The sequence below is a fragment of the Hyla sarda genome, chromosome 10, assembly GCF_029499605.1.
Source record: "Hyla sarda isolate aHylSar1 chromosome 10, aHylSar1.hap1, whole genome shotgun sequence".
Lineage (NCBI taxonomy): Eukaryota > Metazoa > Chordata > Amphibia > Anura > Hylidae > Hyla > Hyla sarda.
In genome coordinates, this window is record NC_079198.1 from 69026805 (window position 1) to 69049593 (window position 22789).

Sequence of the window (22789 nt, forward strand, 5' to 3'; positions counted from 1 at the left end):
TCTGCGAGAAATATGAATATGTGTATATATACGGCAGTGCAGGGGACCATAGAAGAGTGGCCGCCCGCATCTATACATTATACAGGAGGATCGCAACGGGCGATCTGTCAATTAGTACAGGTACTACTACTCCCATCATGGAACAATGTGTTCCATGCTGGGAGTAGTAGTAGTACCTAAAAAATGTGAAAAAAAATGTGAAAAGCACACACACTAAATTTTTATTATTGTCGGCTACATTTTTAGTGCTTTACCCGCTCACATAAATTGATCCCTGTTTAAAAATGAATAAACATTTCATAGTAAAAAAAGATAAATCTCATTAGATACAATATTTTCCATCACTACTGTATCTTTTTTATAAATTTTTTTATGGTACCCTACGAAATTTTAAAGGGGTTCTCAGATGCTTACACATCTTATCCCCTATCCAAAGGAGCTATCATGCCCCCTCCCGTAGGCTTGCATTGAGGGGCGGAGCGTGACGTCACACGGGGGCGGAGGAGTGACGTCACGCGCTGCTGGTCCTGTAGTCGCCAGTAATCAGACCCGGAGCGAACACGCTCTGGGGACTGATCACAAATGGGGTGCCGCGTGCATGATCACGGGCGTCCCCAGCTGCGGGACTCCCGCGATCAGGCATATTATCCCCTATCCTTTGGATAGGGGATAAGATGTGTAAGCACCGGAGAACCCCTTTAATAAAAAAGGTATCTCCATCATTTTTTTGAATCGCTAAAGTAAAAAAAGGATAAAAACCGCCTGCAAAAACACTAAATTTAAAATTAACATGGCTTTTTTCTTGGCGTTTTTGCTCTCCCATAGACTTCTATGGGAGGAAAACGCCGCGATTTCAGGGCAAAAAACGCCAAACTAGGTTTTGTTGTACGTTTTGAAAATCCAGCCTCTGAGCCCGAAATTGCTGAAAAATGCCAAAAGGATAAAAAAAAAAACACCAAACTGAAAAACGCCAAGTGGATTTGGCATTTTGCAGTTTTCTATTGACTTGCAGCTAACATCTGGATACAGCGTTTTTTTCGCTGAAAAAAACGCAGTGCGGGAAAATTGGCGTTTTTTACGACGTTTTAGCAAAAAAAAAACCTCAGTGGAGTTCCAGCCTAAGAGGAATATTGTTGCAGTTATTATAGAGCGAGGGAACTATGCAGGTTTACCTAGAAGCATGGCACTTCGTAATCAGCCAAAATAACCACCAATAATCTATCTCATTGCCTCATAGATTTCACACTATTCCAAGAGAAAAGTTCAAACAGCATTATGAGAATAACCATGCGGACAGTGACTTTGGATTTGCAGAAGAGTATCAGGTATAATCCAATTAGATCTGTATTTTCTCTATTATCGCTTGCCTTGTCTGATGATATTAGTAGAAGACACTTTTTAAGTATGGCTAAGCTCTTGTACTACTTTTCCCCATCGAAATGTTTTGAAAAAAATGGATTAATAAGGCAGACTGAGGTGAAGATCACAGCTTGTCTGCTGTAAAGCAGTTTTTTCCCTTTTTTGTGACCACACAATATCACACAAGACTTGACCCGAACAGCTGTGAGGCAGTGTGAGACAAGGGAAACCCTTAGATCAGTGGTTCTTAACCTGGGATTGAACCCCAGGGGTTCGGTGAGTCAGTCCCCGGGGTTCGGTGGGGGAGGTCGCAACAGGACAGGCAAACCAACCAATTACTTGGGGCCCCGGGCCAGCTCGGGGCCCCAAGTAATTGGTTGGTTTGCCTGTCCTGAGCAGAGCCGGTGTTTGCCCGTCCTGTAGCGACCGGGCAATTCCCCCCATCACTATTAACTCCCTGCAGCCCTGCGTTAAGTTTAAAAAAGCAGGGCCGCCGGGACATAGCACACGCCGGGACGTCACTGACGTTCCGTGCGTGCGCCCATGAAAACAAAGGCGCCGAGGACCGGAGGATAGAGAAGGAGGAAGACGTGCACTGGCAAGCTTGGTAAGTGACCAGCGGAACGTCATCTTCAGTGCTCCGACCACCGGTCTTGAGACCTACGGAGCGGTGGTCGGAGCACTGAAGTGAGCAGTACATAGGCATACAGCCTCCAGCCATACACTGTATATGGCTGGAGGCTGTATGTCTGTGGGGAACACTGCCTACATCAGTAGTCTTCAACCTATGGACCTCCAGATGTTGCCAAACTACAACTCCCAGCATGCCCGGACAGTCGTTGGCTGTCCGGGCATGTTGGGAGTTGTAGTTTTCCAACATCTGGAGGTCCGCAGGTTGAAGACCACTGGCCTACATAATGTGGGGGAACACTGCCTGCCTAATGTGGGGGAACACTGCATGCCTAATGTGGGGGGAACACTGCCTGCACCTAATGTAGGGAACTCTGTCTGCCTAATGTGGGGGAACACTGCCTGCCTAATGTGGGGGAACACTGCCTGCCTAATGTGGGGGAACACTGCCATTGTTACGAAAATGACATGAGAGTGGCAGTTGCCAAGGTAAAGCCGCGCATTTCTGAACTGGTCTCTAAAAGACAACAGCAGAAATCACGCTGATTTGCAGTAAATATTCATTATGTTTTTGTGTGAAAATCATGTTTTCATGGTTTTGTTCTTTTTTCTTAATGGTTTTGTTAATTATGTGCACCTATGTATAAATATATACCTCCTATGTCTTGAATTTGAAAAAATGATTATTTTTCCAATTAAGAGGGGTTCGTTGAATGCGCATATGAAACTGGTGGGATTCAGCACCTCTAACAAGGTTAAGAACCACTGACTTAGATTATGCTTTCAGTATATAAATGTAAGAGTAAGTAAAGAGTAAGGCAAAGTCCCCTGAAATATTTCATGGCTAGAATGCAAAAAGATGACTCAGTGTTCTTCATGCTTAAAACTGCATTAAAGGAATTATGCTGAAACCAATATCTAAGTTGTGTCCTTGTCTCATATAACACACAATATCATGAATATGACAATGCTGTTCTATTGCCCATGGAGTTCTAGCTCTATATAATGGTGATTTAACATTTGCATGTTTGAACAGAGGATTGTGGTGGAGCTACTATGTGGTTTATGTATGTTCTGATGTCTATTTTAGGCATAAACAATACAATGTTACGATCACTCAACAGCTTAGCTGCTGGATAACAAAGTGGCCTTCTGAGGCTCCTGTATTCACCAATGCTCTGCAGCATCTAATAATATAGAAGTTGCCATATCCTTTCTTCTATAATCTGACTTCTTATTTCCATACCACTAGGAGCTCAGCTCAGTTGGAACCACGCAGTCAAAAAGAGCAGCGGAACTGCCAGACAACAGAGCCAAGAACCGTTTTACCAATGTCCTTCCATGTAAGTCGATGTAAAGAGACTGCCATTTTAGTGGGCTGCTCATTCTTACTGTAGTGAACTTGTAATTCAAAAATGAGTTGCCTTGACTGGGTACTCCGCCCCTAGACATCCAAAGAATAGGGGATAAGATGTCTGATAGCGGAAGGTCCAGACGCTGGGACCCCTTGCGATCTCTGGGCCAGCACCCCGGCGTTATGAACATAATATAGACATAGACATAACTGAAGGGGGCATGGCATGAAGTCTTTACCACGGCCACCCAAAGCCAGTGTTCTGAACATTATGTTCTCCCTGCGATCAGACATCTTATCCCCTTTAAGGTACTTTTAATGCTCTTTCCCTATAAATGCCCTGTGCAAACCTTGTAGGAAAACATGTTATAAAGCGAGAAAAGCTCAGCAGATTTATTATATATATATATATATATATATATATATATATATATATATATATATAATTTATTTATTTATTTATTTATTTTTTGCTAAAAGTTTCAGTACAACTTTTTAATTTTGTCATTTAAGTTAAGTTGTTCTGGGCTTCGGTCCTTATTTGTGATGGATAGCCTCTCTGGAAATGTGCTTAAAGAGATAAATGTCAGTTTCTGATTAGGGCCACCAACTGGACTCCTAAGCCAAGAACAAGCAGGAATTTAGGCAAGCAAATTCTAAGGTCAGATAAATCTTTTGCCACAAAACTATATCCTAATTTACTATGCAAACCCTGCTCTGTCACATAACCCTGGCAGATCAGGCTGCATATTTATGGTCTATTCACACGTACAGCATTCTGCACAGATTTGATGCGCAGATTTAATGCGCAGGATTTTCTGCTGCAGATTTCAATGTAAACTCAATGACTGAACACAGCTTGAAATCCTGCGCACCAAATCTGCACATCATACTGTATGTGTGAATAGACCCTTAAAGGAGTAGTCCAGTGGTGATTCAGTGGTGAGCAACTTATCCCCTATCCTAAGGATAGGGGATAAGTTGCAGATCGCGGGGGGTCCGACCGCTGGGGCCCCCTGCGATCTCCTGTACGGAGCCCCGACAGCCCGCGGGAAGGGGGCGTGTCGACCTCCGCACGAGGCGGCGGCCGACACGCCCCCTCAATACAACTCTATGGCAGAGCCGAAGCGCTGCGTTCGGCAATCTCCGGCTCTGCCATAGAGTTGTATTGAGGGGGCGTGTCGGCCGCCGCCTCGTGCGGGGGTCGACACCCGCTATCTCGGCGGAGAGCCGGGGCCCCGTACAGAGAGATCGCAGGGGGCCCCAGCGGTCGGACCCCCCGCGATCTCAAACTTATCCCCTATCCTTAGGATAGGGGATAAGTTTTTCACCACTGGACTACCACTTTAACCCCTTAACGTATATGGACGTTTATGAACGTCCATAAGCGTATCCTGAGGTTGGACGCGTGCTCAGCAGGTGAGTGCGCATCATACCCGGTGGGTCCCAGTTGCTATAAGCAACCAGGACCCGTGGCTAATGCCGGACATTGCCGATCGGGCTGATGTCCGGCATTAACTATTTAGATGTGGCAATCAAAGTTGCTCGCCACGTCTAAAGTGAAAGTAAAAGCTTCCCGGCAGCTCAGTCGGGCTGATCGGGACCATTGCAGTAAAATCGCGATGTCCCGATCAGCTAGGACACAGCAGAGGGGTCCCTTACCTGCCTCCTGTGCGTCCGATCGGCGATTGATTGCTCCAAGCCTGAAATCCAGGCTTGAGCAATCAACCGCCGATAACACTGATCCCTGCCATTGAATGCAATGACAGTGATCACTGTATTGAATCAATGTACTGCATGTTATAGTCCCCTATGGGAGCTCTAACATTGCAAAACAAAAGTGAAAAAAATGTTAATAAAGATCATTTAACCCCTTCCCTAATAAAAGTTTGAATTACCCCCCTTTTCCAATAAAAAAAAAGTGTAAATAAAAATAAACATATGTGGTATCGCCGTCTGTAACTATATAAAAATAAATCATTAATTAAACCGCACAGTCAATGGTGTACGTGCAAAACAATTCCAAAGTCCAGGATAGGGTATTTTGGTCACTTTTTGTACCATAAAAAATTAATAACAAGCGATCAAAAAGTCAGATCAAAACAAAAATGCTACCAGTAAAAACTTCAGATCACGGCGCAATATCAGAATAAAACAATTTTAAACGTATACATTTTCCTGCATGTAATTATGTTTTTTTTCAGAAGTAATACAAAATCAAACCTATATAAGTAGGGTATCATTTTAACTGTATGGACCTACAGAATAAAGATAAAGTGTCATTTTTACTGAAAAATGTACTGTGTAGAAATGTAAGCCCCCAAAATTTTTAAAATGGGGTTTTTTTCTTCCATTTTGTCGCACAATTATTTTTTTTCCCGTTTTGTCGTAGATTTTTGGGTAAAATGTGTGATGTCATTACAAAGTAGAATTGGTGCCACAAAAAATAAGCCATCATATGAATTTTTAGGTGCAAAATTGAAGGTGTTATTATTTTTAGAAGGTGATGAGGAAAAAATTTAAATGCAAAAACTGAAAAACCCTCCATCCTTAAGGGGTTAATGTAACCGGTTCCCTTTAAGCAAATAGTTACACTTTATATTTGGTTCTCAAGAACCGACTGCAGGACTACGGTTGCAAAATGTGTTATATTTTCTCTTGGGGTAATTGGAGGGGTAACCATGGCCCATGATCATATATTATGCAAACACCATCTTGTTCCCTCCTTATCCCTGCAGTCCTGGAAATCAAGACTCTCAGTTTTAAGAGAAAGTATAGATAGGGTATATCCAGATAAGTAGCTATCTATATGGATACAGTAAAGAGCTGCCTATTACAATCGTCATTTAATGTTGTGTTTTTTGCTGTTTATTTCCAGATGATCACTCAAGGGTTAAACTGTCTATTGTGAATGGAATACTATCAACTGATTACATCAATGCTAACTACATGCCGGCAAGTAGCAGCCTTAGATTTGTTTAGCTGTTTCTATTACTTTACCATCCTTGTATATATATTTTTTATTAAGGATAGTTTACTGTTGTGGTATGGGGTGTGATGCAGGGCAGATGGAATTACCCTAGGGACAGATGGCATCAACCCCTTGTATTCGTGATGCCAGGGTGTGGTTTATCCTCAAAGGTATAGTGCTGGATCCTGGACTAGGCACGGGGGCAATAATGACTCCAATGCCAAGTTACGGACAATGGTAGCTTTACTGGGTGATAGATGGTACAGTCTATACAGTGTAGTCAGTCCTACGGAGGTGACCAGTGACTTCAGAGACCTTAAAAGCTTGCTGGAACTTGTAGTAGAATGGGACAATTTAGTGCAGGCCACACTGACTTGACAGATGACTTTGACTGACTTGTGACTGATAGTGCTGTGACTGAGGCTTACTTGTAGCTTGTGGCTGCAGACATATATATATATATATATATATATATATATATATATATATATTCAGTGGCGCTGCTAGGGTTGGTGTCACACGGTGCAGTAGAAAATGGTGTCACCCCATACCTCCCCCTTCCCCCCAGTAAGTTTTTAGCCTGTTGTGACAGACATCACTGTTGTAGCGCATTGTGAGAAATTCCAGTATAATAATCAGATATACCAGTTGCCACAGAATGGGAAAGTGTTAAAGAAGTTTTCACCATTTAAATATACAGCTCCCAGAATTACTTAAAGGGGTAGTCCACTGGAAAACATTTACTTTTATATCAACTGGTGCCAGAAAGTTAAACATATTTTTAAATTACTTCTATTTAAAATCTTAATACTTACAGTACTTATAAGCTGGTGTATGCTCCACAGGAAGTTGCGTAGTTCTTTCCAATCTGACCACAGTGCTATTTGCTGACACCTCTGTCCATGTCAGGAACTGTCCAGAGCAGGATAGGTTTGCTATGGGGATTTGCTCCTACTATGGACAGTTCTTGACATGGACAGAGGTGTCAGCACAGAGCACTGTGGTCAGACAGAAAATAAATTAAAAAAGAAAATAACTTCCTGTGAATCGCTTATACAGCAGCTAATAAGTACTGGAAGGATTAAGATTTTTAAATAGAAGTAATTTACAAATCTGTTTAACTTTGTAGCACCAGTTGATAAAAAAAAATGTTTTCCAGTAGAGTACCCCTTTATGCAGTGGTGAGGTTATGCTGGGAGTTGTAGTTTCACTGACCATAACTGTAGAACTGGCAAGCGACTACAGCTCTGATAGGACACAGAGAGGAGAATGTACAATGATATCAGTGACGTCTTCTCTATAGTCTTCCCTTATCTAATTCAGATGGTACATACCGCCTGGTCCAGCTAAAACTTCTGTCTGTAGAATGTGACGCCCAGACGTCTCCTCACTATGTCAGCGCATTCTCATCCTCTATATGAAAACAATTATTATTATAAACCTGCCAGACACTGTATCCTCTAAATATAATACTACTATACACTATACTCTTTGATTATAAACCTTCCATACACCATACCCACTGAATATAATACTACCTCACACTGTACATTCTGAATATAATACCAACACATACTGTACACTCTGAATATAAATCTGCCACATACTGTACCCCTGAATATAATACTATCACATACTGTACCCTCTGAATATAATACTACCATATACTGTACCCTCTGAATATTAATCTGCCACATACTGTACCCCTGAATATAATACTATCACATACTGTACCCCTGAATATAATACTATCACATACTGTACCCTCTGAATATAATACCAACACATACTGTACACTCTGAATATATTACTACCACCCACTGCGCCCTCTGAATATAATACTTAGAGATGAGCAAACTACAGTAAATTCAACTCGTCACAAACTTCTCGGCTCGGCAGTTGATGGCTTTTCCTGCATAAATTAGTACAGCTTTCAGGTGCTCCCGTGGGCTGGAAAAGGTGGATATTGTCCTAGGAGACTCTTTCCTAGGAATGTATCCACCTTTTCCAGCCCACCGGAGCACCTGAAGGCTGAACTAATTTACGCAGGATAAGTCATCCACTGCTGAGCCGACAAGTTCGTGACGAATCGAATTTACTGTAAGTTCGCTCATCTCTAATAATACTACCACAAACTGCGCCCTCTGAATATAATACTACCACCCACTGCACCCTCTGAATATAATACTACCACAAACTGCGCCCTCTGAATATAATACTACCACAAACTGCGCCCTCTGAATATAATACTACCACCCACTGTGCCCTATGAATATAACACTACCACAAACTGCGCCCTCTGAATATAACGTTGCCATACAGTGCACCCTCTGAATATAATACCACAACCGCAGTAACACCCCTCAACATCCGTTAGCTGATGCTATTACCACGGGAGGGGGGTATTGGTGGTGTTGCTAGTGGATGATCGGGGTGCTATTACTGGGGGGGGGGGTGTTGCTAAAGGATGATGAGGGTGCTACTGGCCATCCCCCCTGGCAGTATCACCCCCCATCATCCATCAGCAGGATCATCCTCCTGGCAGGAGCGCCGCCATCATCCACCATCAGGATCTGCTGATGGAGGTGCTGCTGGGGGGGGGGGGGTAGTTGCTGGCGGATGATGAGGGTGCTACTGCCAGGGGGGGGAGCATTAGGTAGGCAGCAGTTCCCCCACATTAGGTGGGTAGCAGTTTCCCCACATTAAGCAGCATAGATTCCCCACATTTGGTACCAGTTTCCCCACATTAGGTAGGTACCAGTTACCCCACATTAGGTAGCAATTTCCCCATATTAGGTAGCACAGATTCCCCACATTAGGTAGCAGTTTCCCAACATTCGGTAGCACAGATTCCCCACATTAGATAGCATAGACTCCCCACATTAGGTAGCATAGACTCTGCACATTAGGTATCATAGACTCCGCACATTAGGTAGCATATACTCCGCACATTAGGTAGCATAGACTCCCCACATTAGGTAGCATAGACTCCCCACATTAGGTCGCAGGTTCCCCACAATGCGTCAAAGTCTCCCCACACACACACACACACACACACACACATGCACACACACACACACAAAAAAAAACACATACAACACAGAGACACACACACAAACACACACAGTCAGAGAGACACACACTCACAGACAGACACACAGAGTCACACACACACAGAGTCACACACACACACAGAGTCACACAAACACAGTCACACACAGAGTCACACAAATACACAGAGTCACACACACACTCAGAGAGTCACACAAACACACACACAGTCACACACACACACAAACATAGATAGAGACAGACACACACACTCCAGCGCAGCGATCCTTCTCACCGGGCGCAATGCGAGTGACGTTACTGACGTCCCCCTGCGCGGCCATGCTGTGTGACGTCAGGCCGGCGCAGACGTGGGAGCGGAGGCTGGGCACAGTACTGGTGAAGGTGAGGGGGGGCGTGATGACGGACGGGCGCACTGAAAGGGGGGGGGGGTTGCTAACGGACGGGCGCACCGCACACACAGCACAGGGGGGGTGTGCTGACGGATGGGAGGCCGGTCGGGCACAGTAGGGGGGTGTCAGTGTAGCTGGGGAGGGGGTGTGGGTGCTGCGGAGCGTCTTGGTGTCACCCCATTAGGTTGGTGTCACCCGGTGCGGGCCGCACCCCCCGCACCCGGGTCACAATGCCACTGTATATATTAGTTGGCTCAACCAATGAATAAATAACCAAACAAGGGTGCTGCCAATGCTTATATGGTAACCACAAGTTTACAAACAAGAAAAAGCAGAAGCACACAGGGGCGCACATCAATAATTAAATTGCAAAAAATACTTTATTCAAATCATACAATAAACAGTTTGGATTTGCATACAATAAACAGTGTATGTGACACAAATTTAAAAACATTTAAAATAAGAGAGCCAGATGACATATGGTCTCCCAGAGCCACGGAGGAGAACCCCCAGTAACCTGGAGGGTCCCCCCAAGGGACACCCGCAATTCCTAATAATGTATAGTACACACTTCCTTTCTATAGTGTACCCCTATGGAAGTAAACAGGTATAGGTATTATTGCACAATTCCCCACATTCAAGGAAAAATAGGACTAGTAAGTAATTTTATAGTAAACAATTTCCTACACAATCATAGACCGTAATAATAGTTACACAATATTAAATAGCAGCAGTATACGTGGCAACAATGTGAGTAAAAATACGAACCAGCCTTCAGTTAAGAAAGGGGAGAAAGGTTAACAATACATCACATAATAGGTACAGGAGCAGGTGTCCCCCCCAGAAACAGGTCCCCACACGTTCTGTCACTAAGAGTGACTTCCTCAGGGGAACACATATGTCATCTGGCTCCCTTATTTTAAATGTTTTTAAATGTGTATCACATACACTGTTAATTGTATGATTTGAATAAAGTATTTTTTGCTACTTAATTATTGGTGTGCCCCCCATCTGTGCTTTTGCTTTTTCTTGTTTGTAAACTTGTGGCTGCAGACTTGACTTGAGGCCTCCTATGACTCCAGAGACACTCCTAGACTCGACTGCATTGGACCTCAGCTTAGCAGAAAGAGAGAGAAGAGACTCCACCCAGGGCTTTTATGGGGGAGACACTGGTGGGATCCCATTGGTCACCCTTAAGTCACCTGATCACTGATACCTACTGGGTAACAGTCACAAAATAACTCATATGACAACTGAAGATCACATGGGAACATTTCTTAAAGTTATAACACTTCTTTACACACTTTACAGCATAATAAATGGCAAAACATATGTACATGAGGGGACGGGTGTAAGGGGGGCCCGCGGGACAATGCAGGGAGGCTGCCTGACTGGACAGCAAGGGTACGGGGTAACAACTCCTGTACTGGGCCAACACACTGTATTGCACCTTCCTTACAACTGTACATGTCTAAATATATTTACCTGATAAAATAATGCATTTACTTGTGAATTTTGTTTTGAACACGCTTCTTTATGTGCAGGGTTACAATTCCAACAAAGAATTTATTGCCTGCCAAGGTCCTTTACCGAATACTACTGCTGATTTCTGGAGGATGGTTTGTGAGCATCATGTGAACACAATAGTAATGCTGACCAACTGTATGGAGAATGGTCGGGTAGGTTATTGTTCTCTAAGTAAGAAATATACAGAGTAACACTATCCCATATTATGTAATGTCCCATGCAGATTTGGGCAACATTTGCTTTTCCCAGACCAGGAAGTAAATAACATAGTCAGCACCTTAGGTTGACCTCATCCCATTCTTTATGGCTGAGATGAGCCCATAAAAGTTTTCACTCTGACGTCCACTACTGTGTTAAAGTGGAAGAGGTAAACAAGCTGCATCCTAAATAATCCCTAAATCAGCATCCTAAATAAGTGCTGGGTAGAGAGAAAGGGGTGTCATTTTTTATACTTCACAGTACAACCTCCCAATCTTTGATGGCATAGGTGTTCTCCAAATTAGGTAGAAAGGCCATTGGGCCCCTTTTGCTACAAGGCATCATGACCTGGGTGATAATGCTACCTTTGTACCCCCAATAGATAGGCCAAGGAAATGTAGTAGTACTTTGCAGGTAATGCTGCTTTATACTATCCTCTAAAAGTTCACATTAGCTGGGAGTTACAGTCACACATTTTATTGGTTTAGGCACAAGGCCTCAACATAACAAAATGTAAAAAAAAAATAAATTCTGAAGACTTTCTAAATGCACTGTAATTTACATACAATGCTAATTTACTTACTTTGTATACATTGTCAATGAATCTTTCATATATCCTTTTCAGGTAAAATGTGAACATTACTGGCCACTGGATTATACCCCATGTACTTATGGAGACCTAACAGTCACTGTTACATCAGAAACCATCTTGTCTGAATGGACAATACGAGATTTCTCTGTCAAACACGTATGTGACATGTTCATTGTGTAATACCTTAAATTCCCATTTTGTAGCTCTTCCTATTTTGAAGCTCTAATAATTTTTTTTCCAGGCTACTCAACCAGGCATAAAATATGTGCGCCACTTTCATTATACTGCATGGCCTGACCATGGGGTACCAGATTCCACTTCATCCATCATGCAGTTCCATAATCTTGTTCGAGAGTACATGGACCAGCGAAAGAGCAATGGACCAACAGTTGTGCATTGCAGGTGAGATGAAAGTATAATTCAAGTTCTGTGCTGTTTTAAAAAATATTAAGTTAGATGGTGAAACATGCTGAACAGAGAACCCTCTGCCATAGACCACATCTTTGAGGACACTGCCCCCCTGCAGACACCAGATTTTTTATCAGTGCTTTGTGTCACCATATATTATGCCATCTTTTTTTTATAAGAATCCCCATTTTACACAGAAGAATACAAGTATAAGGGGAAGTATAGAGGTATAATGGGGCTTCATGGTAATTGCAGAGTAGTATAATAGCTATGGGCACTTCCTGTTGTCTCTTTACTATACAAATAAACACTGTATTACATAGGACCTGTAAGCTTTCCTGTTTGCTGTCTGGCAATTTTTACCAAGTGCCAATCAACTTGTTCATATGTTATTGGTGCTTGGGTCAGGCTGTTATCTGCAAGTGTAAAAGGATCCGTACGAGTTGGAGGTCTAGACAGTCTAACCATGTCCAATCAGAGTATGTGTGGACACCCAAGGGGAGATGTAATGCATAGTTGTCAATTTATTCATCAAATATTTAGTAGATAACACAATAATAACACAATGACACAAGAATAACACAGGATAACAGGAATAGCACAAAATTGAAAGTAAAAGATGTTCCAGAATTGGTACAGACTCTATACATTTGGCTCAGAAACTCAAGCTATTCCTATGAGACTGCCAGGACCATCTTGTATATTTTCCTGAACCTTGTTTTCCCACAGTGCTGGAGTGGGCCGAACTGGAACTCTTATTGCTTTGGATTATCTAATCCAGCAGAATGAGAGGGAACACCGGATAGGAGTTTATGGCTTTGTTGAAAAAATGAGAATGAATCGTAACTTAATGGTACAGACAGAGGTAAGTTTGTCTATATATCTACTATGTAGCAGGTGGTGCCTTCTGCACTGTAAAGCATTTTCTAGCTCCATAAACCACATTTTAAATTTGGTAATTCTTTTACTTGCCCTTTTGATAAGCTTCAAGTGGATGGTGAGAGTAAGCAGAATTATGTTATCCTGTTAATTCCTGCCCATTAGTAAGAAATGCCACTTACCGTATATACTCGAGTATAAGCCGACCCGAGTATAAGCCGAGACCCCTAATTTCAACCCAAAATCCCAGGAAAAGTTATTGACTCGAGTATAAGCCTAGGGTGGGAAATACATCATCCCCCCTGTCATCATCCAGACCCGTCATTAACATTAACATCCTCATCATCATCCCCTTTTCATCATCCCACACATCCCCCCTTCATCATCCCCTTGTCATCATCCCACACATCCCCCTTCATCATCCCCTTGTCATCATCCCACACATCCCCCCTTCATCATCCCCTTGTCATCATCCCACACATCCCCCCTTCATCATCCCCTTGTCATCATCCCACACCCCCCCTCCCCCCCCTTCATCATCCTCTTCTCATCATTCGCCCTCAGTGGTCTTCAACCTGCGGACCTCCAGAGGTTTCAAAACTACAACTCCCAGCAAGCCCGGGCAGCCATCGGCTGTCCGGGCTTGCTGGGAGTTGTAGTTTTGAAACCTCCGGAGGTCCGCAGGTTGAAGACCACTGCGGCCTTCGACATCATCCAGCCCCCTCTCACCCCCTTTAGTTCTGAGTACTCACCTCCGCTCGGCGCTGGTCCGGTCCTGCAGGGCTGTCCGGAGAGGAGGTGGTCCGGTGGCATAGTGGTTCCGGGCTGCTATCTTCACCGGGGGCGCCTCTTCTCCGCGCTTCCGGCCCGGAATAGAGGCGTTGCCTTGACAATGACGCAGAAGTACGTTGGCAATGAACGCACCTCTGCGTCGTTGTCAAGGCAACGTGACTATTCTGAGGCCGGGCCCGAAGCGCTTAGAAGAGGCTTCCCCGGTGAAGATAGCAGCCCGGAACCACTATGCCACCGGACCACCTCCTCTCCGGACAGCCCTGCAGGACCGGACCAGCGCCGAGCGGAGGTGAGTACTGTACAGAACTAAAGGGGGGTGAGAGGGGGCTGGATGATGTCGAAGGCCGCAGTGGTCTTCAACCTGCAGACCTCCGGAGGTTTCAAAACTACAACTCCCAGCAAGCCCGGACAGCCGATGGCTGCCCGGGCTTGCTGGGAGTTGTAGTTTTGAAACCTCTGGAGGTCCGCAGGTTGAAGACCACTGCGGGTGGGGGAGTTCACTCGAGTATAAGCCGAGGGGGGTGTTTTCAGCACGAAAAATCGTGCTGAAAAACTCGTCTTATACTCGAGTATATACGGTATATCACTTTATGTTGTATGAGAGTGGAAACAATAAATTCATGGCATAATCTCTAAAGAATACTTTTAAACTATTTATTGTAACAAGGCACCTTTATCTTAAAGTACTGTAAGTGCCCCAACCAGAGGACATCACAGGGATATTACATCATTTTTGAAAAATTCATATGTTGGGTCGTGCAAAAATAGGAAAAAAACTGTCCTTACCTAGCCCTGGTCCCTCACAGCACCCATTTTGCTTTGTCTGGCCCCCCAATATTCTCTCTATTTGCGATAGAGACATGCTCCCAGTGCTTGTCTCAGTAGCAGGAAGAAGATCGGGGACCGAATGGAATTGGTCTACCCTATAAAACAACTCTGAAATAATAGAGGTAATCCTCTGATCAGGGTCTCTGGACTTCTTGGCCAGAGTAGAAAGCCCACTGTCACTCTCCAGGATCTGTCCTATATTACACAGGCAACTCATTTATTTGAATTAGATAAATTTGCACTATGCAATGCTTCATTTTCCCTGTGATAGTGCTGTGGAGATATTGTTCTTCCAGGAATTCCTACAGATTAGTGTTGGGGACACTTTGCAATCTACTTATTGTTAAGGTACCCTTCTTTGGTTTCCCAAAGCAAAAACTCCTTAAGCCCTGACTGCAGAAATTACCTTTTTTTAAATAAATGAGTATTACACCCACCATGTTGGCCATGTAGTTCCTAGGACTCTTCCATAAAAATGAGGACTTGCAGGTAAGTAGCTAAACACACCACCAAATGAAACTCGCTACCAAAATGGCTAGTGGGAAAATATTGTACAATAAGACACTAAACACCAAAGAAAAAATGTGTACACGAACATCAACTGGATCCAAAGGCTAAATAAATATATATGGGCCAGGATGGAAAACAACATAGTGGGTTAGTCTGAGAGAAAGTACTCACTGCATGAAATTGTACTGCATAGACATAAACAAGTCGCAGCAACATCATAACATGCCATTTCTCTTAGCCTCACCCACTGTGTTGTCCATCCTGGCACTTTTTTTTTTCATCTTTAGGATCCAGTGTTTTGGACCTTATGTCCAACTTTTTTCCTCCGTGTTTTAAGGACATGGGGGGGGGGATTTATCAAGACATTCAAAAAGCTTTTTAAACCTATTTTTTCTCTGTTTGTCGCACGACATGTTGCACAATGGGTCTGTGCGACTTCTTGTGTGACAATTGCTTTAGAAACGTTTCCAGGATTTTACCCATTTGGAGCACTTTGTTTAGCGGTCACTCATTTACTGAGTGCGACTTTTTGCGGAATGTCGCAAAATGGTCTCAAAAGTGTCTCACGATCCCAGAAATAGACAGTTTCTCAGGTCAATTCAGCCCTGGCCTACATTTTCTGTGCAACTTTTTGGTCAGGGTATATGCGACTTTTCACACAAAAGTCGCACGTCCGCACAATATCTGTGACCTTTTATGAAGTTGCCTCAGCAAAATGTATCAAAGCCTGTGCGTCGTGTGATAAATGTGGCACATCCGCAACTATTGCCGCAACTTTTGTGCACTAAAACAGTTAAGAATTCACACCACTCTTTGTAAATGCCCCCCATAGACACAAATAGGGTAGTATCCAAAGTTTTGCTTTGGGAAAGTTAGGGAATCTATGACACTATTTGTTGCAGAATGACCCAATCTTTGTGTGACTTAAAGGGGTACTCCAGCACTTAGACATTTTATCCCCTATCCAAAGGATACGGCATAAGATGCCTGATCGTGGGGGTCCCGCCGCTGAGGACCCCCGTGATCTTGCACGCAGCACCCCAGTTAAAATCAGTCCCCGGAAAATGTACGCTCCGCGTCTGATTACCGGCGACCACATCACCTGCCCAGTGGTCGCCGGTAATCATACATGCTCCGGGGACTGATTTTAATTGGGGTGCTGCGTGCAAGATCACGGGGGTCCCCAGCGATATAGATAGGATAGTACCCCTTTAAGTCCCTATATCTATATGGGCACATGGAAAATCTCAATATACCTTTTAAACACTTTCATCCAAAACAGTAGGGATAAAATGGCTACATAAAAAATAAATCATAATGACATTATTTCCTATAGTCTATGAATATGCTTACCTGTAACTTTGAATTTTAAATGATTTTATTTAATTTTTAGGCACAGTATATATTCCTCAATAAATGTATGTTGGACTTGATTGATCAACCTGAGGATGAACATATCTATGAAAATCACACTGGAAATGAACTTGTCTATGAGAATGTCTCTGCAATTAGAAATCTCCATAGAGAAAATGCCTAATTTAGAAAAAGTAGCCACTGGAGCTGCATAAGTATAAGGACTTTCACTTGTGCGTGCCTTTCTCTGGACAGTTTCTTCTGCTCCGTTGTTATTTCATGAACTTTGTGTATGAAGCCTATGCACTTGTTGTCAGAAGTGAGATGCTGAGCATCCCTACGTGCTTAGGCACTCTCATTATATGGATGCTGCACTACACTCCCTGGAATATGTTGACACAACCATCCTAAAGTTGTTTCTGCTATAGACTGACAATAGTAGAGAAATGTCTGACGTTTCCTTGTACTGGAAAATGTGCCATAAAATGACGACTTCCAAAAACCCTTTGAACAGGATGAAGAATGAGTCTATGAAGTATATGGCACACAGTTTATTGATTTCTGTATCATTTTAAAGAATATAAGGGGGGGAAAGAAATAATTTAGCTTTCCCTTTTCCTGTGTAAAAATCACAATCTGCTAACCGTTCAGTGGATACAGTTTGCAGGAACAAGATGCTGTAACATTGACTTTTATGAGATGTTTATTTACATTTAGCTTTAAACTGTTTTTTTTTTTAGATCAAATTGTAAAGATCAAAATGTCTTAGTGTAATTCAGAAGAGAAAGCGAATCCGTCAGCAGTTCCATAATTTGCACTTTTATAGATATAGTTTTAATGACTTTTGTTCTTGATTCAGGCAATGACATGAAAAGCTCATTTTTGGAGAGCTGATTTTAAGAATTGCTGTAATTTAATATATAACTAATATGCAAAATGTATTTTTATATAATGCACTGAAGAAATAATAAGCCTTGCTCAGTGCAGCTGTACATTTCTTTCGTATTGATTATATTGTAAGCTGTCTATTATACTGCAACCACTGCATCTGTAGAAGATTTCATTATAACTACATGGTTGCTTTCCTCCATAAACAGCGATGTGCCGGTCTACAGAATGTGTCTGGTGTTGATTTCATCAGAACTAAACTGCAATATCAGACACAGCCCATTATGGCCATGGAATTCTAGTCAAAATCCCACAAACAGCGGGCACCAGAAGAACATGCCAGCGCTAGGAACATTTAAAAATAGACAGCAATGCATTCCCAAGCGGATTCTGCAGAATGAATTGATATGTCAATTCTTCCTGCAAAGGCTGGTATCGGAATTTCCACGGCTGATGTTTCTGCCGGATTCCACATAGAAGTTCTGCTTTGTGAGCATGGGTTAACAGGTGTGGTGCATTTTCTTGAGGAAAACCAGCAACCATTTTTTTAAATTCCTACTCAAAAAGATATACAAAATCAAATGGGTATTCCCAACTTGCAAAGTTATCCCCTATCCACAGAATACAGGATAAGAAGCTGATCGTGTTGGCCTTTTATTGATCAAAAGATAGAGAAAAACTGTCACAATAATGCATGGAGAGCACCATGCATGAGTGGCTAGTGCTCCATTTTATTCTTTATTGGGCTTCTGGATATTGCCAAGCACTCATCGATAGGGGATGACTTCATGGGTTACGAATTCCCTAATTAAGGGTTGATCGGGAAACAGAAAAGCTCCTAACTGTTCTGTTCCCTCTGCCTTCCAAGATGAGAGAGAGAAGCTATGAAAAATTGCGCACATGCAGTGTCCAGTTGCTGCAGGATGTCACCGCAATATCCTGCAGCTATTGGTTATCGTGTGACTGGTACCTGCCCCCTGTCTTGTTGTCTTGGTAGGTATATTTCAGGGATGTGCAGAGGGTGGAAGTAAGCACTGGGGAGCAGAACAGTAAGACCTTTTGTTCTCCCTGGACAATCTCTTTAAAGCTCCAGCTTAAACATCATGAAGAGTTGATTGGTCAGAGTATGGGTATATAGACCCCCACCGATCGCTACAATGAGCTAGGAGAAGCATGCAGCTAAGCACTTCTATTCCCATCTCACTAGTCTCTTCAAAAGATAGGCTCCAAAAACTTACTATAGAGCTTGCACAGTAACAATCAAGACAGGGAGAGAAGAGCTTAGCTGAATGCTTCTCCTGCCTTAATATGGTGATTGATGAGGGCCTAAACACCCAGATCCAACAGAACAAAACTTATGACACGTTGTCTGACTTGTCAAAAGTTTTTTTGAGTGACAGGGACACTTTAAACTGAAACACACCTTTAAAAGGGACATAATTATCAGAAAGGGACATATGTTTTAAGCATATATTTTATATTTTTGACAGTAAATATTTTTATTTTCTTCTGCTTTTGAATGTTAAAATAAATATGAAATACCGGTATTTCAGATTTCACGCGTGCTGACATCTAGTGGCCAAACAGGTTACACTGCTGAAAGTCCCAAGTGCTGTCAGTATGCTTTTTATATTTAATGTACTCATTAAAAAATAAATTCATTTAGAAGCCTCGAGTCCACCAGAGTGACAATTGTTCTTTCTTAGTGGCTCCCTCTTTTGGTCTGAAGCAGGGCCCCACCCCAATATGATTTACATTTACCCTATAAGGGCAAAGGGAAAAAAAAGACATGCTCATCTTGTCCAAGAAGTTTACAGTTTTTCAATATGATAATGGAACTGTATAAAAATGCATTTTTACTCATTTGTCTTAGAGGGAATCTGTCAGCACGAGACATGGGCAGATAGCCGAGGAAAATAAAGGATGCCCATCTGTTAGCTGTGGCTATTTAAAAAGTCATACAATCATGTTTTCCTTCTAAGTAAAAGTATCATAGAAGCATGCATGCCTCTTTCCTCCCACTTCTCTCCTTGCCCTGCATGATTGACATTCAGGGCTCAGTGCTGGAAGCCAAACCCAAAATCAATCATGCAGAGCAGGGAGGGATGGGAGGAGGGGAAGGCATGCATGTTGTACCTCAGCACCATCTTTTTAAGCTTGGAAAGAAAACATGACTTTATAACGTCTATCTCCCTATTAGTTATCTTCCCTTGTCTTCAGCTGTAAGCATGATAGAGAGCTGACAGATGCCCTTTAAAAAGGCGGAAATCATTTTTAATGATTTATAATTTATTATTTCATGCTGTAAGCAATGCAGTTTTAATTAGTTAAATATGTCTAAACAGAGCCTTAAAGGGGTACTCCGGCCCTAAGACATCTTATCCCCTATCCAAAGGATAGGGGATAAGATGTCTGATCACGGGGTCCCACCGCTGGGGACCCCGGCAATCTCTCATGCAGCACCCCCCTATGGGGGCCGTCAGGCCCCCTCCCATAGACTTGCATTGAGGGGGGCGGGGCGTGACATCACACAGGGGCGGAATCGTGATGTCACGATACTCCAGCCCCGTAGTTGTGAGGCTTCAGACTTGGAGCTTCTAGCGCTGGCGTGCAGATCACACATGTGGGTGCTGCATGAGAGATTGTGGGGGTCCCCAGCGGTGGGACCCCCCAATCACACATCTTATCCCCTATCCTTTGGATAGGGGATAAGATGTCTTAGGGCCGGAGTACCCCTTTAAAATGAACGACACAGAAGATCCATATAAGCCAAACAACTGAATAATTTCAATACATTAAACAGTATGATCTTCAAAGCCTTCAACATGTGAAATAATGTTGTTTCTCTTATTTATACTACTGTCATTTCTGAGGCAAAAACAATATCATGTGCTATGCCCAATGCAGGCCAAAAGGGACTGAGAACACCAAAAAGGGAATCCTTGTGTCATGCTCTGTCCCCTCAGGCCCTGATATGGGCATCACACAGCAGACAAGCTTTGCCTACAGTATTCCTAGGAAACCTTGATCTGATTTGTACCAGGTGAAACTTATAAAACATTTCCAACTGTGCAATTTATTTAATTAAATGAAAATTGTTAATATTTCTGTTTGTTTTTCTATGTTTATTTTTAGTTTATATTAAATGAGTAAGTCTTTCTGGTAATGTATAGGTTTAAAGACAATGGTCATGTTGTCACAAAGACTTGGCTTAGGGCTACTCTAAGGCTATCTTCACATGCCAGAATTTCTGCATAGAATTCTGCATAAAAATTCTGCATGAATTTATAGCCACTACACTTCAATGAGATTCCACTGTCCCATTCACACTGCAGAAATTCCGCTGCAGGAATTCCATTGAAGTTAATGGGCAATTCATTTCTGCCAAATTTCTGCAGAATGTTCATGCAGAATTCTGTGCAGAAATTCTGCTGTGTGAACATAGCCTAAGGAGTTTTTCCCTAAAACCCAAAGGAGTTCAAGGGAACCCAATATTCTCCAAAGGAAACAGCTGACATAACCAAACAGAAGAAAAGAGTAGACAGACAAAGGTCAGGGTAGGCAGAGTTCAGTTATCACAGGTCTCAAGCAAAAGTTCTGGGCATCAAAACAGCAGAATTATCAGGAACCTTAAAGGGGTATTCCAGGATTTTTTTTTTATTTGACCATGCTAGAGGGGCTGTAAAGTTAGTGTAGTTCATAATATAGTGTCTGTACCTGTGTGTGATGGTTTTCTCACAATTCTTCTGTGATTTTCACTCCAATATTTATTTTTTACAGCATACAAAATGACTGTTGTCTCAGATTTTTCCCAGGTTGCAATGCGGCTGAGACCTGACCTCCCTATTCAGCTAATGACAGGGAGTCTGTCTGCTTCAATGGGTGGAGCGATCACTTGGTGGGAGAGAGATCAATCTGCAACTAATGCAACAGCTGTAGGAACCCTGATTAAAAACAACAGGTCTTTTGAATGGATGCAGCTCATTTATGTTTCAATGGGTCGGGTGGCTGATGTGTGGGAGAGAGGAAAATGGAATTATGGGATTTATAGGTAAAAGAAGAAAACTCAAACAGGAAATACCAGTTCACAAAAAGCTAGCCACAGTATTATGTAATCTCAAAACATAGCCATTTAGCCCCAAGACAAGTGCAGATCCTTCCTAAGCATGTCCATTACTGTCTGCCAGGTACGTACTGAAACCCCTTTAAATGCACAAGGAGACTGCATAGAACACATATGCCTAACACATCACAGGGGGTAAGAGGGTAGAACAAGCACTCCCCTCCCTCCCTTTACCCATCAAATAATAACATGCAGACAACTATAGATTTTTTTTGCTGAACTGGGGAGTAGGTTGCAGCTTTTATTAAACTATTAGAACAAACTGTTCCATAGAACAGAATAACCACACGAAAGGTGGAAGAAGGGTTATGCCAGCCATCGAAAAATCTGCGAGGCAAATCCACTTTCTCTTTTGAATCATCTCATTCTCAACCGCCAACTGTGACTTGGAAATAATCTCAGACTTCTTCTAGAAAAAGAAAAACATGTCAACTCCAAAACACCACTGAAATGAAACCAAAACCATGTGCCACCAACATCTCCTTAACAGAGAAAAAATCAAGCCATCACACCTATATGACTAATAGTCCCCACAAATATCTTAGGCAATTCAGAATGGATCAGGCAGCAGACCACCCACCAGCCCAAAGGCCAGAGGTAGAGTAGGTGGAAGAGAAGGAGGAATCGCTAACACCACAGGTTGGCTTCGTAACCACTTGTGCACATGTTAACCCCTTTATCCAATAACTGCTGTCCACTTAAACTAATAAACCAGCTTTAGCCTGGTCTAACATTTTATATGTGTAAAACTGCTTTGATTATTAGTACAAACACATATGGTTATTCTGATATGTTTTCCCCCCTGACCTTCCACATACAATTAAAAAAGGGAACATGGAAACCCAACCTTATTGCTTAGTAAAGTGAAAATTAGCCTGGTCCTGAAGAGGAGTTGACTGCAACAGCTGAGTGAGGT

At 42.7% G+C, this 22789-nt stretch overlaps 1 protein-coding gene across 2 annotated transcripts in view; it reads left to right on the forward strand.

The window, feature by feature from the left end:
• The window catches only part of PTPRH (protein tyrosine phosphatase receptor type H), a 199314-nt gene extending 179203 nt beyond the window's left edge, over positions 1 to 20111 (forward strand). For both annotated transcript variants that reach the window (XM_056543955.1, XM_056543956.1), the window contains 8 exons: positions 1238 to 1325; positions 3242 to 3332; positions 6222 to 6298; positions 11320 to 11454; positions 12126 to 12248; positions 12334 to 12494; positions 13230 to 13365; positions 16903 to 20111. In XM_056543955.1, coding sequence (XP_056399930.1) covers positions 1238 to 1325; positions 3242 to 3332; positions 6222 to 6298; positions 11320 to 11454; positions 12126 to 12248; positions 12334 to 12494; positions 13230 to 13365; positions 16903 to 17046 — 955 coding nt within the window. In that variant the 3' untranslated portion in view covers positions 17047 to 20111. The remainder of the gene's footprint in view (positions 1 to 1237; positions 1326 to 3241; positions 3333 to 6221; positions 6299 to 11319; positions 11455 to 12125; positions 12249 to 12333; positions 12495 to 13229; positions 13366 to 16902) is intronic.
• The last annotated feature ends 2678 nt before the right edge of the window (positions 20112 to 22789 follow it).